A 21,005-nucleotide genomic window follows, 5' to 3' on the forward strand; every position below is an offset into this window, starting at 1 on the left:
TGCCCCCCACCCACTCCTGCCCCGGCCCTTCGGGGTCCCGGGGAAAAGCGCCCCGCTGTGCGTGCCCCCGGGAGCGGCTCCCCTGCGCGGGGGCAGCCCCGGGCTGCAGCGGGGCGGGGTGTGAAGGAGCGGAAGGCGGGGGGGCGAGGCAGCCGCTGGGCGGGCCTGCTGTCGCCGCTGCCGCCGCCGGCCGGGCGGGGGCGCTGTGTTCCGGCCGCGCAGGCGGGCTGGCGGCGCGGGCCGTGCCCACACCCGGCATGGCGGCCGGCGGCGTCGGCACCGCGCTGCTTCCGCTGGCGGGCGGCAGGAGCGGGCTCGCGGCTTCCCGTACCCGGCATGGCCGCCAAGGGGGCCCGGCAGCGGCCGCGGGCCGGCGGGGGCAGTGAGGGGGCCCGGCCACGGGGGGAGGCCGCGGAGGAGGCCCGGCCGGAGTAGGTGGCGGGGCCGGGCGCCGGCTCCTTCCCCGGGCGAGACGCGGCTGAGTGGGGGGGCCCGCAGCGCCGCGAGGGTGCCGTGGGGCTGGGGTGTCCGTGGGGCTGGGGAAGGGGTGTCCGTGGGGCTGGGGAGGGGGTGTCCGTGGGGCTGGGGAGGGGGTGTCCGTGGGGCTGGGGAGGGGGGTCCGTGGGGGCAGGGCTGGCGGCGCCTTGAGGCTGGGGGAGGTGCCGTGGGGCTGGGGGTGTGTTTGCTGTGGGGCTGGGGGTGCTCTCCCCCGCTGTGTGTGTCGGGGGCGGGGGCCTGCGGGCTGGCAGAGCCCTTGCTCAGGTAAGGTGAGGGGCGGTGGTGGCACTTCCTCAGGAGGGGACGGGCGAGGTGTGAATATCCCTGTCAGTTCTTTCTCTGTTGTCACATTGCTGGTCCTGAGGTGCCTGCTGAGTCGCTCTGGTGGATGGTTGTGTCATTTCTTTCGAGTAGACCCTCTGGGAGCAAAGCAGGACAAGTCTGGGCCCCTGAAGGATCGACAGCCTTCAAGTGTCTCATCTCAGCCAGGTTCTGCGCAGCTCTCTTGAGCAACATCTCTGATTGCGATGAGACATTTAACTACTGGGAACCGGTGAGTGGCTTTCTCTCCTTGGGGACACTTGGGAATGTGTAGTTGGCCTGTGCACATGCAGGTTTATCCAGAACCTTGTGCTAACCTCTCTGTTTCACAGAGGAAATTTCTTAGTCAAGGATTCGGAGATGGGGAGTGCAAAACTGTCTGCTCTGTGCGATGCATGTTAATTTTTTTATTCTCCATTGTAGACACACTACCTCATTTACGGAAAGGGGTTTCAGACATGGGAATACTCTCCAGCCTATGCCATCCGCTCCTATGCTTACCTGTGGCTTCATGCCTTACCGGCCCTGTTCCATGCTAGAGTTCTGCAAACTAACAAGGTAAATCAGTGGGACCTCCTGTTGTGATGAATAAACATGCCTTGAGTCTGTGTTAAACAGCTGCTTTCTTTGTTGCCAGAGGTAAGAGAATTAGTGTTTACAAACACAAGCCTCCCTGTAAAGATTTGCAAGGGTTTGTGAGCTGACTCAATGGGATCCAAGGAAAAGTGACTAGGAAGTAGCAGGAAAATGCTGTCCCAGAGGGGCTGGTAGTTCCTTGTCCTTTTGAGTGTGTGTGGGTTTGGGGACGGTTCTCTGGCAGCCACTGGCTCTTAGTCACCCCTGTGAGTTTCACCCTGATGCTTTAGAAGCCCATATTGTTTTCTGTGCCAGCTATCAATGACCGTTTTGATTTTTCCCCCCTGGTAAACTATAAAAAATAAATAAATCAGTATTTTACAAGAGATATTGCAAACTGAACTCACAGAAATGTGAAAGAAGCAGCACAGAAGTACATTCTGCTTGGGTATCTATTGCCATGCTTGGCCTGTATCTGCGCAACAGAGAACAAAGACAGGTAGTTCTGGTAAGGTCAGTGGGCTGCGTTTGCTTTCTGTGTTGTAAAGGACTTCAGTGTTAGAGGGCTAGGCTGCGAGCTGCCGGGATCTTCAGATCCCTTGGTGTGGGATCTGGGTCTACAAGAATAGGCTCATTTACCACTGATGAACTTGCTCCATCCTGCTCGGAACTTTTGTTCTCAGGACCAGCTTGTTAGTAATAGGTGCATAAGCTGTGTTGCAAACCTTGTTCAGACTCTGAGTATGTCTCCTAGGTTCTTATCTTCTATTTCCTCCGATGCTTCCTGGCGTTCCTGAGCTGCATTTGTGAGCTCTACTTCTACAAGTGAGTATTAGAAGCTGTCTACAGTGAATGTTTTTGAGCAATGTGAGTAATACACTCAGTTACCGCCACAGGAAACACTTGGAATCTTACGTGTAGACGTGTCTGGTAAATTGGGCTACTTCACAGTGAACCTTAAAAATATGTGTTCTTATGATAACTTAATGAAATATTGATCAGAATTCCACTGTTAGGACAAAATTGTATTCTCAGATCTGCCACCCACATCTTCACTCCAGCATTTTGTTGACTACGCTAGTTTTCTCACTGATACCAGCAAGCAGAGTGGGAGTGTTGTAAACTGAGCTCTTCTGGAGGAGAGACTGGTGCTGTGTGTGTTTGTCAGAGTGAGTTTTAGTGGAGTGCATTGATTGTTGCTGTCTAATGTATGTTTACATTCACTAAAAGCAGTAGGCTGAACATACAATCATCGCAGCTAAGCTGAATGTTTATCTTTACCTGCTGCCTCTTCATTTGTGACTTTCAGACTGTTACCTTGCATGACTTTTCTGTTAGCAGTAGTCTGGTTTTAAGAATGCAAGCTGTGGCTTTTTGGATGATGGAGTTTTGTGAGGGGTGAAAATCTCAGCTAGACTGATGTTGCTACAGAGTGTAGGCTTCCTGACTTCCTGAGATTTGCGCAAGTGCAACTGACACTGGTAGAAGTCAAGTCTCTTGTAGTTTTGCACTAGTGTAACTTAGAAGGATCTGAAATCCCAGACTAGACAGTCTGCTCTTGCAGTTGCTTCAGTGGCTGAGTAATGAGAATGACCCACCTTAAAGCTCCCAGGATACTCTGTGGATCGTTTGTGGTTCTGCACACATTGGGTACTGGTGTTCTATGCGCTGAGGATATTTTTGTGGTATCTAGTTCTGTCTTCCTTCCTTAGGGCTGTGTGCAAGAAGTTTGGGCTACATGTGAGCCGGCTGATGTTGGCCTTCTTAGTTCTCAGCACTGGGATGTTTTGCTCATCTGCAGGTAAATTTGCTTAGCGATAACACACACAATTACTTTGTTCACAGAAACCAAAGACAGGTCCAGAGAGAAGAAAATGTACAACACTGAAGTGTCTCTCTAGGAATCATTTGTTATATTCTGATGCAGGTATTTCTCATGGCAGGTGTGATGACAGAGTAAGTGTTGATTCAAATTATGTTCCCTGCATCACTCTCTTATATCTTTCCATTTCCAGGGCATGTTTGTTTCCATTGCTGCCTCCAGTCTCTCTGCAATGGGCCATGCCTTTTAAACAGGGTCTTGGCCTGCCTTCCTTGAGCATATTTTAATCCAAGGAAGGAGGGTCCTGTTTTGGCATTGTCTTTTGCCTTTGTGTCCTGTCCCCTCTAGCTGCTTGTACGTATTTGCCTAGGCAGTCACTGTAAGACTTATAAAACACCTGCTGTAGGTATTGAATGAAGTGCAAAGAGAGACTTTGAGCAAAGGTTTTTCTGTATTGTGCGCTTACAGAAACTTAGAGGGAAATAGCACAACTTATGAATGTTGAGATTTCCTATTTTACCCTTTTTTTGTTTATGGTGAGCGTAGAAGGGACTTCCCTTCATTGTTTTTGCAGTGTCATAGGTCTCCTCATTCTTCACTTCCCACCAGTCTTTGCCCAGTTGTTTCAGAGACTGTACCCAGTCAGCTGACATCTTCTGCTGCCACTTGAGCTGGCTAGTTTCAATTTTTTCATCACAGGAGAATATGGAGGGTGCAGCAAGTGTTGCAAGTGGTAACCGTGGATGCTGTCAACTGGTTACCACTGCTAAGTGCCATCGAGGAAAGAGGCCTTCATACTTCAAGGAAGTATTTCTGGTCTTGGCAGAACAAGAATAATAACCCTCTCTTACTTTTGCTTTCACTGAAATGAGAGTGTCAAGTACAGCATCCCAGCTCCAGTGGAATGAATGAGAGATGATTAGCCTTATCTTGGTCTCGTGCAGTTCTCCCACTGTGGGAAAGTTGTGCTAACCCCTCTCTTTCCTTGTGTTGCAGCTTTCCTCCCAAGCAGTTTCTGCATGTACACCACGGTGATTGCCATGACTGGCTGGTACATGGACAAGACGTCTGTAGCAGTGCTGGGGGTGGCTGCTGGAGCCCTTCTGGGCTGGCCCTTCAGTGCAGCTCTTGGGTAAGGAGAGGGGGGCTCAGGAGTTTTGCACTTTGTCAGTTGTTTCTTGCCTGGTTGGGGGGAATGTAGGGGCTGGAGGAAGAAACTAGCAGGGAGTGATCTGCCAGCCTTGTCCAGGATCGTTGCTACAGGCTTCCATAGCCTGATCTCTTTGCTTTTGAAGAACTTCGGGTGGGAAGATTTCCTGACCCTAATACACCGAGAGTAAAATCTGAGTTGGATGACTGGCATAGGGAGTAGAAGCAGAGCCTGGTGAAGTGGTGGTTCTGTTCCAGCTACTGCCCTGCTTGCTTTGAAGGGTCAGGAAAACCTGCAGTGTGGAAAGACAGAGACTGCAGTTGATAGCTGGTCTCTCTTTCAGGCTTCCTATTGCCTTTGACTTGTTGATACTGAAGCAGAGGTGGAAAAGTTTCCTGAACTGGTGTGTGGTGTCACTGATCCTGTTTTTGGTAAGTGCCTGTAACAACACAAAGAGGGAATGGACTGATCTTGTAATAAAGGGGTGGGTTCCATTAAGAAAATCACATGGAGCTTTTGGGCAACCCAGCCAAAAGCTTCTGGCACTTAGGTGCTTTCTTCCAGGTGCCCTTGGTGGTTGTGGACAGCTATTACTATGGGAAGCTGGTCGTTGCACCTCTCAACATTGTTTTATACAATGTCTTCACCTCTCACGGACCTGATCTCTATGGTGAGTTTAAGGTACCAAGACGGAAAAGGGGGCTGGCAGTTTTCTTGCTACTGTCTTGCTACCATCACACACCAGATGGTGATGGCCCATCCTTTTTCTGACGCACTCCTAACGCCATAGCAGCCTGCAAGCTCCACCGGGCTGGCCGCTCCAGCTTTTTGCCACAGGATGTCCCTCTCGAGCTGGGAATCCGCAGGCCACTGTCGCATTTTGCCACGCTGTGACTTGAGCTGCTTTTGTTCGCGTTCAGGTTCTGTAAGCCATTGTGAGATGTCTCAGCAGAGAACTGTTAGTAGCAAAAGTGTCTGGATGCTACGCGAGTGCAGTGGGCGCAAGTGATGCACGTGTGTTTGTCATATTTAATCGAGTTTTTGACTGTTGTTCCTCACGGTCAGGGTGCAGAACCTTGGGAAAGTGGGTGACTGCAGAATCAATCCATAGTTCTTCTGGTTCACATCAGGTCTCTGCAGACCTCCTGAGTCCATGCTGTGCCTTGGGAATCTCCTTGCTTATTGGCAGTGTATGGCCTGGGCTTTGCTGACAAGCAGGATCTGAGGTTACCTTAAAGGCATCTAATCTGCAGACAAATCATTGGTTTCCGAGAGGTTTCGTGGTACTGGCCATTTAGGATTATGTGTGACTCAAATCTCTGGTCTGAACCGTGATGGTGACACTGTGCTGTTTGTTTGGGAGCTGCCGCTGCACTAAGTTGTTCGTGTCATATACTTCTAGAGCTGAAAAGTATTATATTTCTAGCATGGCTTCAGAGGGGCTGGGAGAAGCTTCAGGGAGCTTAGGGTGCAGGGTCCCTGTGTCATCTCTGTCATCTGTTTAAGCCCTGTTGAGATATTCTAGGAGGGATTTAGTAGCTGTTAGCAGCAAATCTTTCCCTGGCAGAGCCCTGCGGGCCATATTTGTTGGTTTATTTGAAGGGCTGTTCTGTGTGGTGCTGAGTGGTGGTTTGTGACTTGTGCAGTGGCACAGCAGGGCAGCAGCTGCTTTGCCATGGTTCTTCACCTCTGCAGGAAGGCTCTGAAGCCTGTTGCTGTGAATTTTTTGTAGGTAAACTCCAGGCTCTGTGTCTGATAAGTTTTGGCGTGGGTTTGTGCCTGACCTTTTCCACACTGGTGCATGAGTTGTTTCCAGAAGCCTCCAGGGACCAATCTATTCTGAAGTGTTTTATTCATAGTGACATTCATATAACATCCTCAGGCTAGTAAAAGAGCCTGCTTGAAATTGCTCTTTAATGCAGCGTGGCCAGGACAACGCTGTGTGTTTGGAGAGCTTCAAAACACTTGGGAAAAATAACACTACCAGGGGAGATGAAAGGCTGGCCAAGCCCTTTTGGCTTTGGAGCTGGGATTTCCCAACTTTCACATGATGGGAGCAGAAACTGCTGGAGGTTGCAGAGCCATCAATCTACATCATCTTCAGTGTAAGCACCACAATATTTTTCTTTTTGCCTGCAGAGTGGACTTCTGGAGACAAGGTTCAGTTGTTGTTGTTGTTGTTTTTTTTAATTGTCGTTAGCAATACAATCCTTCTGGATAAATACTGTGCAATGAATATCTCCTTGGGGTGATTAGATTTCTACAGTAGCTTCTAAATGTATATCCCTAAGCCTGATTCGGAGGCTTTGGGATGGTTTTGTGTACCTGTGTTCTAAGAACACACAATTTGTAACAAGTTTTGTCCCACTTGCTGTGATCAGAGCCTTTGCTGTGACTTGCAGTGCAATGGCACTTTGGGAAGCTTAGTTCAGTTTGGGCGGAATGTGCTGGAGCTGTTTATGTGACACCTTGCTCTGTTGAGTCCTGGTTCTTAAATAGAATGAAAATAAATGAAATGCAGAGAGCAGACTGTTTATTATACTAGCATTGAAACAGACTTGCTTAGAATGAGGCCTGTGACTCACGATCAAATTATTGTGGCTTAGTTACTGCTCAACAGCTGAGCTACAGTTCCTGTCTGCGTGCAGGCTTTTAGCCTGTGACATAGGGTGGGGCACCTTAGTTTAAACTTCTTTTACAACTCTTCTGCTTTGTCCTGAGCTGTCCTCACCATTGCTGTGTTCAAGCTGCAGCACGGTAGCTTGTAAAGTTCTTTTGACTTGTGTGAGTTTGATTTCTAGAATTGCTGCCAGAGCCTGTTACAGAGCGCAAAGTTCAAACCAGTTTCTGGCTCAGTGTCTGACAGTGCTTCCAGTTGGTTATCCCCATGAAACCATAGTGCCGTGAACTGACTGAGGCACAGAGTTCTTCCCACTGCTTTCATCAGTCTCTCTCCTGCAGCCCACATCTGCTCAGCTCTAGCATGTGGGATACTTGCGGGAAGTTAAGTCTTCTGTCATGGTCTGAAAGCGATGCTGTGGAAGCATGTTCCCATCAGTACTGTGCATGGAGAGTTCTTTAGTGTCCCTCGCTGCTTGAAAGATGTTCTGGGCCAGGGCTTCTTGTATGCCATGGGGTTGTTCTTTTTTTACATTGCAGTTCTTTCTCAGATCATCTTGAGTTGTTGTGGATAACAAGAATAAAAGCATTTTGCCCTGGGAGGCATTGAGACTGAATGCCTCTGAATGGGTGAGTCATCACAGTGACCAAACCTATTGCTTTTTGCCTGGTGTCTGTGAACTATTTAAGTTGCCTGTGTAATGCACTGTTCTCTGATTTTTTTTTTTTTCCTCTTCTTTTTCTCTCCTCACTCAGAGAAGAAAACCCCTCACTGGAGAAGGAGGGGAGGTTCCAGTGCATAGTTCTTAAGGGCAATTCAATCATGCTGCAAAAACATCTGAGAAAGTAGCCTTTTTGTTAAAGCTGTGCTACAGACCAGCTGATCTCTTTATTAGTAGAGTCCCTCAGGACACCTCTGGACCTTTAAGGCTGTATCTGGATTTTGGAGGAGGTGTGCTTCCTGAAATGTCATTCCTGAGTCACTGGCTACCAAATCAGAGACCAGACTGGAGAGTGCTGTAGTGAATCTCCTTTACTTTCCATAGCAGCCCTGGTACTATCCTTTAGAGATTTGGGACCTGGCTGTGCTGTACAGCTTCATTGTAGCCAGAAAACACGGGAGGGTAGCAGTTTATATCAGTTTAAGAAGCTTTCTGTCTCATCCTGGCATCTTAAGTGATAAAGTGGCTGTTATTTATAGCAGTGGTACTGGGGGAGCAGGCTACGGAATCCAGTTCCAGTCCTCTTTTTGTGTAAGGAGAGGCCTTGGTGCTCCAGAGAAGCAGTTACTAGAGTGGCCTAACCAGTGTTAACCCTGCTGTAAGTCTTTAGAAACCTATGCTGTTGCCTCAGGAGAGAATCTGGCGGTGACAGAGCTGGGAAGAAACCAAAGCCCCATTTACACATTTTTTTTCTAGATGTCCCCTGGAATATTTACAGCGTGATGTCCCAGACTGCCTCAGGTTTTGCCTCACAGACGTATCCTAGTCAGCAGCCTTGGTTTCTAGGAAGGGTAGTATGCCTCAGTCCTAACATGATCTGCTTTCTGCATGTGTTCAAGATTTGTCACAGTGATTATTTGGAATTGCAGTCCTTAAATATGGAGAATCACCAACAGAGTTTAGAGAAGGAGGAAGGGACGATGGCCCTATTGCAGTGTTGCCATACAGGTAACTGTCAAGTCCATCACTTGACACGATCTTTCAATCTACCGTATCCCCTATTAACCCTTTCACAGGCTGAGGACTGTGCTCATGTGGGACTCACAAGAATCATGAGGCAGGTGGAGGGAGAGAGAAGGTGAATTTCTGATAATTCACTCCCTTAAGGCTCCCCTACTTGTCAGAATCCAAATCTGTAATTGGTTGCAGTGCTAATAGCTAAAGGCTTCCTAAATGAACCTCAGTTGCTTGGACTTTGCCTTGGTAACTCCAGCGACATGTTTCTGACATTATTAGTGCAGCTTCTAATCATATTTAGCTGTAGGAGTGGCAGCGGTTTCAGGTTTTCCTTGCTGCTTTTCAGTTGTCTGATTAATTTCAACATGGACCCTATTTAAGTGGCTCTGATTGCAGGAAATCGCTGCGGCATGTGACACATGTCACAACAGTGCAGTGATTAAAGCCCCCGCGTGTCATTTACTGACTGATTGAGCTAATCACACTGAGAGAGTGGGAAATGTGTGGAGAGGAACTGGCATTCCTTATTGTTTAGGATTTTAAGCATCCTGTATTAAGAATCCAAATTAATGACAGTTGGATTGGAGTTTTTTTGCAATTTTCATCCTTCAAAGCTTGCAACAATACCCAAGTGTGTCGTGTTAGGAGGCAGAATTGGCTTGCTCCTGTTTGAAGCTACACTGAGAACAAATTGCAGGAGGGACATTTTAAATAGTGTTGATTTGAAGGATGTACCAAAAATAGCATCTGGATGAACTTCAGTGGCAGAGTCTTTGTTGGGGTGAAGTGTGAATGTGAACTCTTTTTTTCTCTTGTTCCTTTTTAGTACGTTTTCCGTTTCTGCCAACGTGAAGTATACATCATCACTCCAGAATGACTATGAGTTCTTACTAACGTTGTGTGTTTTTGTGTAGTTCCTCTGTTACTTCTCTGCAATTAGAAAGAATGAGTTGGGAGTAAAATTTCCCAGTTTTACAAGTTCCTGCCTCTACTTTCTTGCTGCGTAGTCTTTCTTAACACAAGGGTGAGTTCTGTGTCGCAGAACTCTGCTGGGCAAGCCTGACTGTTAGAGTGGCCTGCGATTCATGAGCAGCAGATGTAATACTGACTATGACCTAGTGAAAAAGCAAGGAGCAAAATAATTTCTGGAAAGGAAGACAGTGAAGTTTCAGGCATGATTGTGAGATACCCTGTTGCCTTTGTATGGCTGTTGTCTAACTCTCATGCTACTATTGTGGCAGTTTTATGGGTGAGGGGCAGAGCCGTGAGACTGCTTCAAAAATATGGTTCAGGCTTATTTCATGGGGCTGATCCTTTGTCCGGCTGCAAGGTCCTCTGCACCCTTTCCATTTTTTTGGTTCCAGTATGCTTGCAATGGGGAGAATTGATGTCTGCTGCTGGTTATCTCAGTCTGTGTCAGGCAGAGAAAGAGCAAAGCTGCTGTTAGATCTGGATGTCATACATGCTTGTATTTGAAAACTCCTGTTTCCTTTTCTCATCCTTTAGGTACAGAACCCTGGTCCTTCTATTTCATCAATGGTTTTCTGAATTTCAACGTGGCATTTATTTTGGCGCTGCTTGTGCTGCCACTGACTTGTCTCATGGAGTGTCTGCTTCAAAAATTTCATGGTGAGTGCAAGACAGCTGTGAGAGCCAAGCACAGACAGCCCAGATCTCAACCTTGTTGCTAAAGGGAGAGCCTGCCTGCCAAAGAGCAGCTTTCCTTTATTGGAAGTGAAACTAGATTCAGGGAAAGTTTTTGGAGTAAAAGGAAAGTTCCTAGAGCTCATTACTCAATTCAGTATTGACCCCACAATGGAGTTGCTGTGTAGAAAGAACATGCAGTGAGATGCATCTACTTTAATGCTGTCTGCAAAAGGGCAGAAACATGTTTTTCTCTTTAGGGATGATTCCTGTGCTCCCTGCCTGCACCTCAAGAAAAACAGTGTGTTATCAAGGCTGAACTACCCCTACCCAAAGTAAACTTGCCAAGTTGTATGGTACATAACTTTCAGCCAGACATGCAAATGCATTAGAAATAGCCCTGTCAGAAATCTTCAGGGGGAAAGAAACTGTGTACCTATTGCTGTTGCCATCTTCAGCAGCTGGAAATGGTAGCCATTAGAGTTATTTGGGCAAACTGTTGCTGGCTTTTCCATTGTTACTTTTTTATACCACTGCTAGAATGTCTTCTGCAGCAGCTTGAGAGAACAGAGTTATTTCCATTTTGATTGTTGGGGTTGAGCCTACAAATAGGCACCCTCTGGTCTCTGCTGCTCCTGTTGGGATTGAACCTGGACTCTTCTGCGCACCATGAAAGGCACTCATCAACTCGTAGGGCTGAGCCGTGGTAGGACGGTCTTGCTACCCTGTGCTTTGGGAAGTGTCCCCATGGGTGCAGATATACTGAGAGTAGAGAAAGGAGGAACCAGAATATTCCCTACTTCACATTGGGCTTTCTCTTAAATAAAATGACATCAGTTTAAATACATGACATCTGGCAAGTGACTCTAGAGAGGAAGAAGTTGTTGAGGAAGTGTGAATTCTTCCTGCTGTCTTCTCAAGGAAGATTCATTAAGTGTCAGCAGCAGCCTCCAGATTCATCAGTCCAGTGCTTTGCTCTCTGATTTTTTTACTGAATACAAGAAACAATAACATCATAATCCTTGCTGAAAATGTATGTTAACAGGTATTTGCTGATATCTGTTCCTTGGATATGACTGACATACTGTCAGTAACCAGTAAAAGCTCAGTAGGAGATCCTGTAAATGCAGGATTTCCTGCTGTTCACTTGGTGTTCTTGTACTTAACAGCAGGAGCAATTCTGCCAAGTGCTTTGTTCTTATTGTCTGTTAAATGTCGTTAGCTTAATTGCTTAACTCTGCTGTTGGGAGTAACAAGGGGGCAGAAAAAGGACTGAAAATTGTCAGGCACTGTAGAACCTTCCTCAGTGTGACTAAAATTCAGGGTAATTGTTGTTATTTTTGAATCAGTTATTTCCTTAGTTAAGCAGAAGGTGCCTGAGAGACCTCTCATGCTGTTATTTTTGTAATGAAGCAATGAAGGTTGTGGAAACTTCAGCTGCTAAACAACCATTTGTAAGTGGAAGGGTAGGCCCAGAGGAGATACTTTCTGATCTTTGTGTGTATAGCATAATACACAGCAGGAAATCTAGTACTTCTGACAACCTGTTTAGACATGTCGATTCTCCATGTTTTGTCTCTTGCTTGGATTCGGTAATGCTGTCCGTTATTTTCTGCTTTTGGTCATCTAAAGTCTGTTGAAGTTGTTAGTATTGTAGAAATCTATAAAACTGCTCTGATCAAAATTCTATACTGACTGTTTGGACACATTACCTGGATTTTAGCAACGTGGCTGTGTTTGGGTCTGAAGGCCATGGTTTGGTCTGAGGAATGAGCTTTTAAATGTGATTGTGCAAGAGGGGGAATAGGATACATCCCTCGTTCTTACATTACTACTTGGCTGAGCGTTTGTTTCTTCCAGTTCAGAATCTGGGCCGTCCCTACTGGCTGACACTAGCTCCTATGTACATTTGGATCATGATTTTTTTCAGTCAGCCCCACAAGGAAGAGAGATTTCTCTTTCCCATCTATCCCCTCATCTGTCTCTGCGGTGCTGTGGCTCTGTCTGCTCTTCAGGTAAGTTTGTGGAATATGTTTTTTTTAATGAGCTCATACCTTTAAGAAATCATAACCGCTAGCTGACTTCTTTAAAGTCTCTTCCCAAAGTTTGGGGACATCTGCAGAATATCTGTGTCTGTGACACAATCTACAGTGATTGCACAGTTCAGGACTGTCCTATGCATAATTCCTGATCAGTGCCTTTAATCTGTTAGCTCCTACAGTTTTCATTTTTGAACCATGTTTCATGGATAGGTGTTGAGACCCTTGAAGCAAAGCACACAGCTGTTCTAATACTGAAGTGTGTGTGTTGGTGATTTTACAAGTTAAACCATAATCTTCCTCTGCAGGTTGATTGAGATTATGTGGAAAACTATTAGCCCTCTGTAAGATGTGGCATAAAAGCAAAATTATTTGGGATTTCCCTCCTGCATGTCACACAGAATGAGCTCATCTAATAATCTGGGATTTCAGTGCAGAGTGCTTAACAGCCCAGGAAAAAAAGATCAAATGTCATGGCTTTATAAGATGATCACATTAGGAACTTGTCTAGGATTGTATGAAGTGATAAATGATTGAGGATATTTCCTTGCCACTAATTATTTCACAATGACTTTGAGTTGTTCTCCCATCCCAAGTGGGAATTTCTGTTGAGGAGCAGTTGTGATGTTGTAGTGCCCATACAAAACAACATCCAAGATCTGTCATGAGGATTAGGAACTTGCTTATAGCATTGTGCCTCCTTCAGCTGCTGCTAAGCAAGCTTTAAGGGGCATGAATGTGTGTAGGAAATGCATTTTGTTGTACACTACTGGGAATCCTGCGCTAACTCGAAAAAGGAGAAGAGATCATGTTTAGACATCAGGACATTTGAAGAGCCAGAAGCTGCATCTTTAGTAAATATCACTTGAAACACTTCATAGAGTAAAGCACTGATATAGGTTGATATAAACCTTCCCAAAGCTCAAAATTGCTCATCTTTCCTGTGTTAAAGAGGTGCAGGAATGCAGTCACTACTCCCTGTTGGAGCCTGTTCCAGCTGTTTGACCTCATCCTGCTATTACTTCTCTGTCCTATTATGCATCACTGCTGGCTGTTCCTATCCTGGGCTCCCCACCAACACTGCCTGCACCCCTCAGATCACTCTCATTGTTCCCCTGGTTGGTTGCTGTTCTGACTGTTGACCCCCCATCACTGCTGATGCCTTGCAGTGCTCAGCTGGAGCACCCCAGATGACTTTCAGTCCTTGCATTCGTACAGGATCAAGCTCTGTAATGTCAGCAGTTTCATGGCTCCGACCGAGAACTGCTGTGTGCTGTCAGGACATTCATCAGAAGGCAATAGTGTAGGACCTTTGCCAGATACGGCTTTGGGAAAATCTGGTGTATATTCCTGGCCTGCATATTTTAACACTGATTTTGTCCAGTGTTTAGCATCCAGCTGAGAATTTAGAACTGATCGTCCACTAGTAGTACAAGCTTGTCAGAGTCTGCTCCTCCAAACCACATGGATCTGGCTGTTACGGGAAAAACACAAACCAGACAAGAGGAAGAGAAACCAGATTAGGATAGGAAGTGAATAATTCCTGCAGAAAGGCAGAGCAGGAGGGAGGGACCCAGCCAAGTGTTGGATGTAGTTCCTCTTGGATGTTCCCAGAAAGGCTCTTAAATGAGAAGAACCTAAAGGGCTTTTCTTTTAACAATTCCAGAGTGGCTTGGGTTTAAAGGTGGATGAAGAATGTGCTGTGTGTTCTTTTATCTACTTCAAAGCTGTAGTTTGTGCAGACCAGGTGAACAGCCATAGGTCACTCAGTAAATCTGGGTGATGGAACTGCTGTTGGAGAGGAAATCAGTCCGGCATTGAACATGAGGTCTGTCTGTGCAGGGAAGTTCTGCAGAAGTGTCTGGAAGGGACACTTGCTGCTGGTTCACCTGAGAACCACCAAACTGGAGCCCTGGTAGAGAGCACTTTACAGCTTGACTAGAGGCCTTCCTATGGAAAAGAACTGAAAACATCTTTAAATACCCTAGATTATCAGTTAAAGAGATGTGACTGAACCATGTGAGTTTCTGTGCCCTTCTTACGGGTCTGAATGAAAAAATGAAGAGCAGAGATCAGGTGGGAGATGCAGGCACTGCTGTAAGGTTCTTATGAAAAACAGAATTTTGCTAAACATATCAGAGTTTGAGTAATTTTTATATATATATGTATATTTTCTTTTCTTTTTTTTTACTGTTTCCTCAGAAATGTTACCACTTCATATTCCAGCGCTACCGCCTGGAACACTACACAGTCTCCTCCAACTGGCTGGCCCTGGGGACTGTCTTTATCTTTGGCCTTTTGTCTTTGTCACGCTCTGTTGCCTTATTCAGAGGTTAGTATTTTAGACTTGTTCTGTACTTTCCTGGGCACTGGTCTTGGCAAGTCTGAAGGACTGCCAGAGTTGTGCTGCTTCGACTACACAGCACAGTAGAAATAAGGAACCTCAGAAGTTTGGATGTCATTGTTGCAGGGAAAGGAATAAGTTCTAATGGTCACCATTAATGAATGATTATAAGTGTGTGTGTGTGTGTATGTATATGCGTATTCATACATGTATGTATGAACATAAGTATGTATTCAAGTATGTTTGAATGTATCACTGGAATTATATCAGTTAAAAATCCGCTGCCCTTCACCTTAAGCCAGTACAACTATACTGATAAAAAACCTGTACCCAGACTAGTGCTAAAGCAGATGCTCTTAACTTTCAAACACTGAAAAAGCATTTTCCCATGTAAAACTTGTAATTAGGTGCATGTGTCCCTAACGGAGATGGATTAGATACGGTCCTTAAGTACTTTCTTGAATCAGAGCCATGCAGTGAACCTTCCCACCTCATCAATATTTTTTTGCTTGATGGTAGCCATTGACAGTCAGGACAGAGAATGTGGATAAGGGTGGTAGGGTACAAGCACTTCTAAAAGGAGCGGGAGCTTTGGAACCCAGCCACTTCTCAGCATAGACCAATTCATTTATTCAAGAAATTATCAGTTGTATGAACAATTATTTGAGGTCTTTCAAAAGCAATCATGTAAATATCACCTGTTTCTTTACCCTTATTTACAACTTTCTGACTTCCGTAGGCTATCACGGGCCCCTGGACCTATACCCAGAATTTCACAGGATTGCTACTGACCCAAGTATTCACACTGTGCCGGAGGGGAGACCGGTTAATGTCTGCGTGGGAAAGGAGTGGCATAGATTTCCAAGCAGCTTTCTTCTGCCAGATAAGTAAGTTGTTTAATGTGAATGGTACATTTTGGTGAGATTCATGAGAAGGGCCACTTCTTATAACAAGTATTTGTGGGAGTAACGTTCAAGACCTTGTATCTCTGTTGACAATAAGCACATCCAAACCAAACGGTTCTGAACTGTGTGATCAGCAGGTTGGGCTGGCCACAAGCTGCTGCAAATTCTTGGTGTGACAGCTTCTCTAGCGGGGCTGCCTACCCTCAGGAATGGAATATCCTTGGTTATGCTTTTGGCTTTCTTCACACAAACTGTTACTAGCTCCTGCATTTTCCTGCTGGGCTTTCTGACACCATTCTTTGCAGTTGGCAGCTCCAGTTCATCCTGTCGGAATTCAGGGGCCAGTTACCAAAACCATTTGCCAGGGGACCAATGGCCACACGGATCATTCCCACTGACATGAACGACCAAAACAAGGAAGAGCCATCTCGATATGTAAGGATTATATTCCTGTTTTCTTTTCCTTATCTTACTGTATCATTGGTATTACTATAATGCCAATGATTGAGTCTGCCTGTTTTGTTTTCTGGGGACCATATAAGTTGCAGAACAAAAATGGGCTGTCTGCAGCACTTGGAAATTTCCCCATTTATGTGAGCGGTTTCTGTTTGCATTTCATCTGCCTATATTTCATTTAAAGACATAATAATAATAATGAAAAGAAGCAGAAGAAGTAGTAATTCCTAGTTATTGCAATTTTGGTTTAGTGTAATGTGTTACTGTGATTACAGGAAAGTGAACTGAATGAGTAGTTTGAAATCCCCCCCTGAAAACATTTGTCACTGAGCAGGGAGTGAAATTTTCCTTTGTACTTTCCTTTCTTTTTAAATACAAACGTATTCATCATATTTGCAACTGAGGAGGAGGAACTTAATTTGAAACTTCACTGAAACAATTGCATCAGTGATTTCAATGGGAATCTTTTAAGATAATTTGTACTGGTATTATTAATTTGTTACTTTTCCTAGTTGTATTGTTACCTAAACAAACAGTGCGCACATATGAATATTTTAAAGTTATTGTCAGCTAACTTCTTTAAAATTATTTAGCAGGTTAAATCTTAGCAGTGCACTAAACATTCTTTACAGTGCACTAGATATGTCGTCATCCTTTCTTTTTTGTCCTAAGGTTTGAATGAGAGGAACAGCCAAGGAACACATAGTCCTTTCTTCGTTCTCTCTTAGCACCTTGGAGTTGTTATGTCTGTCAGTGTGTAGAAAGCACTCGTGTAAGGGACCAAGCCTCTGGTTGGCATGAGTGGGTCTGTCCTGGCTGAGGACAGTAGACTACGCTTGTTGATGTGCCTCATGACTTTGGCCTGTGAGACATCGTACGGGCACTTGTGATCCGCTCACGGAAGCGGATGGAAGGCAGTGCTATAGCACAGGAGCAAACCGTGTGGGTAAAACCAGAGATCAGTCTTTTGGGTTAAAGCTGTCTTCTTTTGGGCTTCATTATGTACTTACTGGAAATGGGAAGGAGGCGTGTTCCCACCTGAGAGAAGCTGTCTGCTGCAGTGTATTTAATTTACGAAATCTTTAACTGTGGCATATTTTTAGCACAGACAGCTGGCTGGTGCACAGCCTGTGACTAATGGAGCAAAACACACTTTTGTTTCATGGTTGTTTCTTAATGTCACCCTACAATTTTGTTATTTCTCACGCAAGCGAAAGAGCCTAGGACATTAGAAATAAGCTACTAAATGTGAATTTTAAAGGGGGTTTTAAAACTTTTCCTTCTGACCTGCTGATAATACCAAGAGAACAAGACCTTTTCTCAAGTTTAGTGAGCTTACAAGCGCAAGCGTACCCAGATTTAGAAAAAAAGTGTTAGCAAGCACTGGAAAGGACCATCATAGCAAATAAATCTAAATAGCATGAGTCTGTTGGTCATTTAAAGGAGAGAAAACAAATGGTTCAAAAGGATTATCTGAGCCATGGAGCTTAAAACCAATTAATGGCTGCAGAAATGGGGCTGATCTCTCTGTTTCAAGTGTAAGTATCTATTGTGGCTCTGCTTGAAAATTGAAGAGTAAATCTCAGTGTTTCTGTTGCTATGAGACACTGGGGAAAAGAGTGATTTGATCTTCTTGTTTTGCCATTCTTCCTTCCTTAATCATGTGGAACAGCACTTAACTTGTACTTGTCCTACTGAGGAGATGCATTTGTCTCTGAAACTGCTAAGAAAGGGAGGAGGAGTATTATTTCATTATTTCTTACAAAGATGAATCCAAGCAGGAACAGTTGATTAGGCCTGAAACTGTTAAAAACTCCTGACTTCAGAGGAAGGTTTTCTTTAACCACTTTTTTTCCCACTTCTTTTCCGATTCCTTTTAGCTCTGTTTTGAACTGTAGGAACCACCTGAGGCTTGGTCTCGTTTTTGAAATGTGTGTTTAAGTGACCAGTAAAACATCTCTGGTTTTGCTCAAAACAGTTGAACTTTTATCTAGGGTAAACCAGACAAGCTCCTGTTGTGCTCTGTGTGGCCAGGCTAACGTCCATCCAGACATCAGTGAGAGACGTGGCTGCCAGCGGTACAGCAGCAGGCAGTGCCCTTAGCTCCTCTCTGTATTACGCTGTGCGCGCTCCTGTTACTCAGGATGTGATCAAATGTAGTTCTCCACCAATTAGCATAGCAGTTGCATCAAAGAGAGAAAGAGTGGGAGGAGGAAAAGGAAAGGAGAACAGAGGAGGATAGGATGTACCTTAGAAATTCCTTGCAGCTCTGTTCGCTAAGACTGACTTCTTTCTACAAAGGAATGTTTCAAGGTTTATACACCACTGACATCTTACGTAAATCCCCAAATAAATGCATAGGCGCTGTGTTGGCCCTCTGACGAGGATGAATGTTATCCTTAGCTTCAGGATAACTTGTAAGTACGCACTGTGCTCTACTTGGAATGGTAGAAGTGAAATCTGCCTTTCCCCTGGCAGATAATTCATACGCATTGGAAGTGCAAGCCCTTTTAGGGGTTCGTTTAGAATGAGAGAAGTGAGATCAGTCTTAGTGCTTGAGGCAGTAATTCAGTAACTTGTCTTTCTCTGAATGATTCTACATCACTTACAGAAAAACTTGGTTAGTGGTTTGGGAGTCTTTTTGCTAATGAGCCAGAACCTCTCTCAGGGCCTGGAATGTTCTTCTCATACAGTGCGAGAAGTGGATTCAACATTCTCCTCAGCTGAGTTTCCCATGGTGTAATTTCGTTTGCCACTCAGTTGTGATGCCACGGAGCCATCTGGTATCCACCTAATTAAATTGTTTTCAGCCTAAATTGTCACAATAAACCCCCAAAGGTCTTCAGAAAAGTGAATTCAAGCATATCCAAGGAAGTCTGCAATGAAATTTTGTGGGAGAACAAACTGAAATGTGGGATTCCTCAAGGAAGAGTTTGAGACAATAGGACAGAATAGAACATAGTCATCCTTGAGAATCTCAGCTGCCTGCATTTAGGATAACTGATGGGTGGAGACCTTTGCAAACCTGGCTTAAGGGGCCTTAGTTTTTCACTTGACTAATCCAGCTATAGCTGCTCTGCCTTTTTCTTCACCTTTTCAATGCGGCAAACCTACGTGGTGGTGGTAAGGAAACTTGTTTCCTCATTGAAACACCTGGTCATCACCTTTTTTCTTCTGACTTGGTGAGACTTTCACACTGTTGTGCAGTCAACAAGACACAACTGCATGTGTTGGGGTCTGCCATTGTTAATTAAAGGGAAAACTGCCACTTAGGAGAGCTGGCCTCCTAAGGAGCACGTATAGATCTCTCATGAAGGCCGCAGGCCCTCTGTATAAAAGTCAGTGAAAGCAAATGGACCAGGACTTGTTGCTCCTCAAACTTGATCGTGTTCCTTCCACCCGGCACATAGCTTATTAATGTGAGTCCTCGTCCTGACAGGGTCCTTAGTCTTTCCCTTCAGCCCTTGTTGCCCTGACAGTTTGCAATAAAAAGAAATAAATCTGGAGAGGTTTGCCATTTTACAGAGGTCAGTGTTTATCTGACCTTGCAAGAGCTCTGCTGTAGCCTATGCATTGAAAAGCTCATGCATGAAAAAAGTGAGATTGCAATCTACATTCTGTTCAGAGCCCCTGAGGGATGAACAAGGACCAAGAGTTTGTCACCAGCTGAGAGACAATTTTTTTTAATGTGTGCGCTGTTGACAGGATCTGATTATGATGCTGTGTGATGCTGGGGCCATAGAGCCTGTTTCCAGACAATAATTCAGCATAATGATTTGTTTTTATTGCTGTCTTCAGAAAAAAACTTGTAACCAGTTTACACCGAGACATGTGTTTTTAGCCTAGCACAAAAATTTTGATAAAACTAAGAAGACTCATGTTACAATTTGCAGATACTTATTGATCAGAAGTTATGCCCTGTCTTCTGTTCTGCTTAACCCAAGGGAAGACTCTGGTGATGTAGAGTTTTTATATCTAAATACATGTATTCTAGCTCCCTGATGAATGAAAAATTCTGGATGATTGAAGTACACCACCAATAATTACTAGGATGTGCTGTACTTCACTGGTGTAATTTCTCAGAAATTTCAGAATACAGTACTACATTTTAATGTCCAATGCTTAATAACATATCAGAGGCAGAAGTGGGAATTGTTAGTCCCCTTTGGTATTTGGGAATACTGGAGTGCCACAAGGGTGGCTTGTGGACCAGCAGATCCAGAAAAGGCATCCAAGAATTCTGTGCCTTTTCAGTTCACAGAAAGAAGTACTGGAGACAGAACTTTTAGATTAATCTGGCTGGAAGTAGCACAAAAGCATAAGATAATTGCAATCATCGGGCCTGTTGACTTCTAGTGCCTCTCAGGTCACTGCTGCAAGCTTTTGCCAGAAAACTCAGCCAGCGCCAGATGTGAGAAAGGGTGACCCTTGGCTGACAAAAGCTAGTGTCAGCAAAATACCCAAGTACAGAGGCAGTAACTGGTAGAACTTGCCTTGCTCCAGTGGCTGAAAATCCTTACACCAGCAAAAGCTCAGCTTTGCTGCTGTACGCTGCATCCATGAAGGGCTCGTTTTTCTGGTGTATTGTAATGATACAGCTACCCTGGTACAATTTAAACGTGGCCTTAGGCTTGGGATTATTTCACTTTTGGAAACGTGACTTAGATCACTTAAAGACAATTAGATCTTCAACAGGAGAACATAAACCCTTATTTATAACCTGTCCTTGCCTCTAGATCTCTTACTCTCAACGTGGAAGTTTCTACACAATGTAGCCTCTTGTTGGGCTACCTTGTATGAGACTGAGCTCACATCTGATGGTTATTATTAAAAGGAAATTTGTCCTGGTAGGAACTCAAGCGTTCTTTGTAGCTGACAGTTCACATTTGTCTTGACAGGATTTTTATTCTTCAGCAGCTCAGGTGGACATCTGAGGGGTACCTGTGAGGAGT

The 21,005-nt window shown here is 44.9% G+C and overlaps 1 protein-coding gene across 4 annotated transcripts in view; it reads left to right on the top strand.

The window, feature by feature from the left end:
- The first annotated feature begins 257 nt into the window (after positions 1-257).
- Positions 258-21,005, top strand: part of ALG9 (ALG9 alpha-1,2-mannosyltransferase) — a 35,219-nt gene continuing 14,471 nt past the window's right edge. For 2 of the 4 annotated variants that reach the window (XR_005831226.1, XM_040616061.1), the window contains exons 1-13: positions 258-431; positions 913-1,051; positions 1,243-1,377; positions 2,150-2,220; positions 3,108-3,196; positions 4,214-4,349; positions 4,711-4,798; positions 4,932-5,037; positions 10,172-10,294; positions 12,170-12,324; positions 14,551-14,680; positions 15,432-15,579; positions 15,903-16,032. Coding sequence is in view for 3 of the 4 variants with exons in the window: in XM_040616061.1 (XP_040471995.1) it covers positions 337-431; positions 913-1,051; positions 1,243-1,377; positions 2,150-2,220; positions 3,108-3,196; positions 4,214-4,349; positions 4,711-4,798; positions 4,932-5,037; positions 10,172-10,294; positions 12,170-12,324; positions 14,551-14,680; positions 15,432-15,579; positions 15,903-16,032 (1,545 nt within the window). In the remaining variant the exon portion in view is untranslated. Of the gene's footprint in view, positions 432-912; positions 1,052-1,242; positions 1,378-2,149; positions 2,221-3,107; positions 3,197-4,213; positions 4,350-4,710; positions 4,799-4,931; positions 5,038-10,171; positions 10,295-12,169; positions 12,325-14,550; positions 14,681-15,431; positions 15,580-15,902; positions 16,033-21,005 lie in introns of those variants that run through there. The other 2 variants (XM_040616062.1, XM_040616063.1) reach the window with 2 other exon arrangements.

Source organism: Falco naumanni, chromosome 16 (assembly GCF_017639655.2).
Source record: "Falco naumanni isolate bFalNau1 chromosome 16, bFalNau1.pat, whole genome shotgun sequence".
Taxonomy (NCBI): Eukaryota; Metazoa; Chordata; class Aves; order Falconiformes; family Falconidae; genus Falco; species Falco naumanni.